Source organism: Trachurus japonicus, chromosome 24, assembly GCF_045865225.1.
Source record: "Trachurus japonicus isolate A0001 chromosome 24, Traja_1.0".
NCBI classification, from domain to species: Eukaryota; Metazoa; Chordata; class Actinopteri; order Carangiformes; family Carangidae; genus Trachurus; species Trachurus japonicus.
Genome location: NC_140930.1, coordinates 4381914 through 4387913, shown reverse-complemented (window position 1 = coordinate 4387913; position 6000 = coordinate 4381914). Strand labels below are relative to the sequence as shown.

Here is a 6000-nt window from a genome sequence, read left to right as displayed (position 1 = left end):
TAACAGAACAAATATCATGTGTGTTGATGTCTTTGAGTGTGGGTCTTGGTACCTATGCAGTCCTGATTGTCGGACGTAGTGGGGACCTCGTTGACTCCGAGCCCTCCCTCTGGTACAGGCTCTTGCTCCTGTAACTGTAACAAAGACGTTCGCCATGAGAAACGTCGTAGCAACAAACAACAACAGAGTCTGAGCAGCGTTCAGCTAATGAGGACGAAATAGTCACCGGTTCCTACGCTGAAGGGATTCATCGTCGCAGTAAACAAATGGCTCTTACAGCAAAGCAGGGGTTTTTCTTCTTCTCTGCTATTACACTTTTTGTTACTTAAATGAGCCTCTAAAGGTTATGACTTTCATGTTGGATGCTGCTAACAGATGTCTGGTTGCCAACGACTACAAGTCTGCAAATGAGGATTTTTAAGGAAAAATGAGACGACGAATGTTCAGGGAAAAAGGCAACAGGGAAAGAAAAATGAAATCCAAGCCTTTACGTCTGCGTTGGCCTTTTCTGGGGGTGTTTTTTTATTTATTATTTTAATGCAAAATAGTTCAAACAGATCAAACTTAAAATTTTATGCACAACACCGTCTGACAGTTGAGACCTCATGGACGCAACAATAAAGGGTTATGAGGCTGCAGCTGCTCAAGGTCGACGACCGGCTGCAGATGGTTTTGAGCAGTTGAGTGGCGTCTAGTTTCACATTATGCGAAAACCTTCAGCTACATCTGAATTATATATCGGCTATAATTATTTTCCAAAATAATAACGTGGTGTTTGGGAGATTCTTAGACTTTAAGCAGTGTCTGATGGTTGTTTGGGTGAAGTAGAAACTTTCTACTTCATGTTTCTGCAGCTTTCTGTCACATTAAAAGGTATTTTCTTTACTTTTTTTTGACATAGCAATTATCATGAAGGATGGTTTTCATTCATAAGTGTTAAAATTATATTTTGGAATGAAACCATCTCCTTTGAAACGATTGAAGTTTCGTTTTTTTTTTTCTTTTTTTTGAGGAATTTAAGACTTTGATTCAAAAATGAGAAGCCCACAATTTAAAGACGGGACAGCGACTCTTAGAAAATAAGTGCTCACAGCAAAGAAAAAACACTTTTATTTTATCAAAGCACAAATCAAAGTCCTGCGTCTGTTTGCTTTGATGAGTCGGCGTCTGTAAAGTGCAGGCTGATGGATCTGAGGTTGGGTGACTTTAGGCTTTGTGTAAACCCCTCGAATGGAAAACAAGCTGCAGACTCTCCCTCTCTCTCTCTCTCACCTCTTTGAGGATGCGCTCATTGAAAAACTGCTGCAGCTTCTCGTTACAGTAGTTGATGCAGAATTGCTCGAAGCTGTTGTGTTCAAAGTACTCTGTGGAAAAAGAAGAAAGAGGGAAAAAAAACAGACGGTTAAAGATGCTGTGTCACCGTCAAAGGACATCTGACATGTTTCACTGTTTTAGGGGGGAATCTTGCAGTGTAGAAGCTGCTGCTTTGATGCCGGCGTAACGTTTAAAAACACTGGGTTTTTACAATGTCTTTGTACAAGCAGCAAAGCACTCGAGGCTCGTTTCACTGGAACTTATTCTGTTCTTTCTTCTGTTGCCGCTTCGCAAGAATCAAACAAGGTACAGGACCGACTGAGTCAACGCCGTAAGACAAACACACACACACACACACACACACACACACACTCAACTGTCACAAACCAAACATGAAGCAAATAAACTCGGTATGTGGAGCTGTTTCTGAACCTTTAAAAGGGATAGTTCAACATTTTGGCAAATTGGCCCATTTTCATAATCCCTATAGTCATAGCAGTAGGTTCGTTAGCTTTAATTGTCGGTGCAAGCTATTTTTAGAACGGCGGAGCAGAGCCGCGAGCTGCTCAGAGCTACGCTACGGAGGCTCATGGGATTTCTCATCAAACTCATCAAATACACAATCCAACAACTCCACAACGCTCTGGTGGACAAGTTGTGAGCTGCACATTCACCATGCTATGAGATAATAACAACGTTACCAGACAGAGTTGTTTTCGAGGCAAATTACAGAGACTGCTGGCTGAAAAACTGTCCCTGAAGGGAACGCGCATCAGCGGTTCTGCATGAATTTACCTCTACATCAACTCTGTTTGGTAACGTTGTGTTATTATCTCATAGCGTGGTGAATGTGCAGGTCACAACTTGTCCACCAGAGCGTTGTGGAGTTGTTGGATTGTGTATTTGATGAGTTTGATGAGGGAAACCAAGAAATCCCATGAGCCTCCGTAGCGTAGCTCTGAGCAGCTCACGGCTCTGCTCCGCCATTCTAAAAACAACTTGCACCGACAATTAAAGGTAACTAACCTACTGCTATGACTATAGGGGTTATGGCAATGGGACAATTTGCCAAAATGTTTAACTATCCCTTTAAGAGTCTGCAGGGGTTTTCAGTGTTAACTCACCGAAGCCGGCGATGTCCAGGACGCCGATGAAGTTGGAGGAGTAGTCGAAGGGGAAGCACTGGTTGACTCTGGTCACCACGTGGTCGAACAGGCGACTGTACACGGCCTTGGCCAGCGCGTCGCGGGCGTTGTTGGCCTGCTCCACTTTGAGCGGCACTCTGGGAAAACACACAGGGAGAAAAATAAAAGGTTAAAATACAGTAATATAGAGTGTCCAGATGTTATAATAAAAGACGAGCTTGTTACTTGGCTGGGTTTTGGATTCGTGAGAGTGTTTACTGTTGTGTTATCACTTTTTCAACCTGCTTCTGAAGTCAGTAAAAAGACTGCGTGGAAACAACAGGTTCAAATGTCTGAAAAGGTTGTTTTCTCCCTCAGCTGGTGAAGCGTTGTACAGAGGAAACAGGTTTACACTGAACCCACTTCAAGAAGCTGAAGAGCGTCGATGAAAGGTGAAGCACCTGCTGGAGTTCAAGCCTCACTTGAAGATGAAGATGAAGCACCGAGGCGGCTGATTGTGCCTCGAATGCACCACACAGCCTGTATTCAGAGACTGAGCCCTATTAAAACCAGCCGTCAGGACTTCCTGTCACTTTGTGATGTCACAACAAAGCCCCGCCCCCTCACCACCTGGACGACACCATTCAACCAACAGCTCTGTTTTTTTCAGATAGAGAGGCTCAGAGCCTCTTCCAATCTGATTGGCTGACACCGACCTGTTGTTACTAGAGCACTGGAATAAGAGAGTAACATCACTTTCATTGAGTGCCGTGGTAAGCCTCATGCGCCCCTAGAGGCAGCATATGGGTATTGCAAAAGTACCCAGAAAACCCATTCACTCCAATGTATGTGTGTTGCCCACTTGCTTGTAAATTGATGAAAACGGACGTGTTTTTGCGTTTAGGTGTCTTGGTCATATTAAGTTATGCTCATAATTTGTTTATTTCAAAATGTAGATTTGAAAGCAGAACTATGCAAGTCGGCCGGAAATAGCTCGCTCCTTCGTTGGTTTCTCTTTTTTTCCCTCTCCAGAGCTCCCCCACAGTTCTGGGAGGCACATGTCACTGTCGTAAAAAAAAAAAAAAAAAACTCACCGCCACCACCTCCTCCACCCCTACACGTGCTTGTGTTTACTGCTGAAGGTAGAGATCGGTGTTTGCTAAGCCCTGCTAACACGGAGCTAATGCTAACACGGAGCTAACGCTAACAACACGGAGCTAACGCTAATACGGCCAGTCGGCCACACACAGACAAAGACACAAAGACACAGACATACACACACACATGAATAAAGGTTCCAAAACGCGAAGGTGTGTGTGTGTGTGTCATGATGTATTACATTATCTTATAAAAGATCCATGGTGTGTGTGTGTCTGTGTTAGCATTAGCTCCCCGTTAGCCACAAGCCGAACTTCCTACAAACATTTCATGTTTCCATGGTTTCCTCCGACTTTCCGAACTCAAACCAATCACGATTCATGACATGCATGACGTCATCTGCGTTCTTATCTCGTACTGCCGTAAGGCAGTTTCTCGCGATACTTCTATCCATTGACGAGATTTGTAACACCGAGACGGACGACTGATCTTGCAAGTGCGGTTTTCAGCCAGTGGGGGGGGGTGAGCGCATTGGCCTAGACCCCATTCACCTCATAACAGGTCACTGTGTCTCTGAGCCACAATAATTACAGCCCAAGTCCTGCATAGTTCTGCTTTAACATTAATGTAGAAAACAGTTTTTTTTTATTTTACTATGTGTTAAAATGTATGGCTTTATTTTACAGGATAGCCCCTTGAGAATGAATTTGAGAATGAATTTATCCGTAAAAGGGTCCACAATGATGCTATTAACGTGAAATTTCCCTAAGTTATTGAAAATACTGCACTAACTCGCTCGCCAACAATGCAGAAATACCAGTTCTCGGGCGCTTTAACAATACCCATATCCCACCACCAGGAGGCGGGTGACAAACTTTCCGCTTGACCAATGGGTGACGTTATTCTCTTATTCCAGCACTCTAGTTGTTAATAGAGCTGCAGAGAGCAGATCTTCTCATGGATCAACCCTTAAAACACAGAGGACGGGCAAACTGTGAAGCTTTGAGAAGAGGAGCTTGTTTCCTAAATCGATCGGCGTAAACATTAGTGATAAATTTCACCTGCAGAGCAACCGACTTTTCAAGCAGGTGATTGTTTTATTGTTTTATTGGCACCAGAGGAAAAAGAGGAGGTGGACACGGGAACCAGCACTACTAGAGGAGAGTTTAGTTCAATCACAGGAGTTGGAAGGAGGAATTGACCCGATAGCAAAATGCAGCACATTAATCTGCCCAGCCACCATGCCACCATGCAGCGTGAAGCAGTGCACTCTGGGAAAACAAGGAGAGATAACTGGGAGAGAAGCGATGTCACTCTGATGAACAGATCCTCCAACGTGTAAAGGTTTATTCTCCCCAACGTTTCCTGCAGATAAAAGCCTCTAAACTTAATAATTGAGCAACATTTTGCTGTTTAATCCTCATGTTCACAGTGATGAAGTGGCAGAGATCGTATGTAAACGTCACCTTTAAACCTGACGTATGTCCTGTCAACACCTCCAGTGCCTGCCATCTTTAATTCATGTTCCTCACAGCTGCAGCGCCGCTTTTGTTTTTTGTTTTTTTTTTCTTCATAACGGTGCGATGAGGTGGCCTCGTTTAAAAAAAAAGAAAAGAAAACAGAAACCAGGAGGTCTAAATGCCAGGGCAGCATAATGTCAGAGCACTAATCGTACAAGTAGTGTAATATGTATTCCCCATGAGCCTCGCTGCTGTGAATGTTTCCCTCCCTCCCTCCCTCTCTCTGTGTAATTACTGATGTCGCCATTTGTAGAAACTGAGCTGAGTGCAGATTCCTCCTGGTCCTCAAACACACCACACCAGGACAAAAACATGGATTTTAAATTGGAGTTTTGAGCCGTAAGAGAAACTCGATACCGGAGCTCTGGGTTCATACGTCCCCCAACTCTGCTCTGCTGCACCATATATCTATATATATATACTGTATATACACATATACAGTTCAGTTTCTGTCTTTATCTATGTATGTTTGCAAAAGTTGTTTCTGTGCCTGTCATTATTATATTTTTTATCTTATTTTAAAGGGATAGTTCAACATTTTGGCAAATTGGCCCATTGCCATAATCCCTATAGTCATAGCAGTAGGTTCGTTACCTTTAATTGTCGGTGCAAGCTATTTTTAGAACGGTGGAGCAGAGCGGTGAGCTGCTCAGAGCTACGCTATATGGAGGCTAATGGGATTTCTTGGTTTCCCTCATCAAACTCATCAAATACACAATCCAACAACTCCACAACGCTCTGGTGGACAAGTTGTGAGCTGCACATTCACCACGCTATGAGATAATAACACAACGTTACCAGACAGAGTTGTTTTAGAGGTAAATTCAGAGACTGCTTGATGAAAAACTGTCCCTGAAGGCAACGCACATCAGCAGTTTTGCATGAATGAAGTCCATTAATGTGTGCTGTTCCATTCAAAGTAAATCCTGTACAACTGATTTTCC

General features: G+C 43.5%; 1 protein-coding gene across 11 annotated transcripts in view; it reads right to left on the bottom strand.

The window, feature by feature from the left end:
• The window catches only part of LOC146961183 (unconventional myosin-VI-like), a 141454-nt gene that overhangs the window by 67819 nt on the left and 67635 nt on the right, over window positions 1-6000 (bottom strand). For 3 of the 11 annotated variants that reach the window (XM_085770969.1, XM_085770970.1, XM_085770971.1), the window contains 2 exons: window positions 2439-2596; window positions 1273-1364 (listed from right to left, as the gene is read on the bottom strand). The exons of the other annotated variants lie outside the window; for them this stretch is intronic. In XM_085770969.1, coding sequence (XP_085627095.1) covers window positions 1273-1364; window positions 2439-2596 — 250 coding nt within the window. The remainder of the gene's footprint in view (window positions 1-1272; window positions 1365-2438; window positions 2597-6000) is intronic. 11 annotated transcript variants of the gene reach the window in all.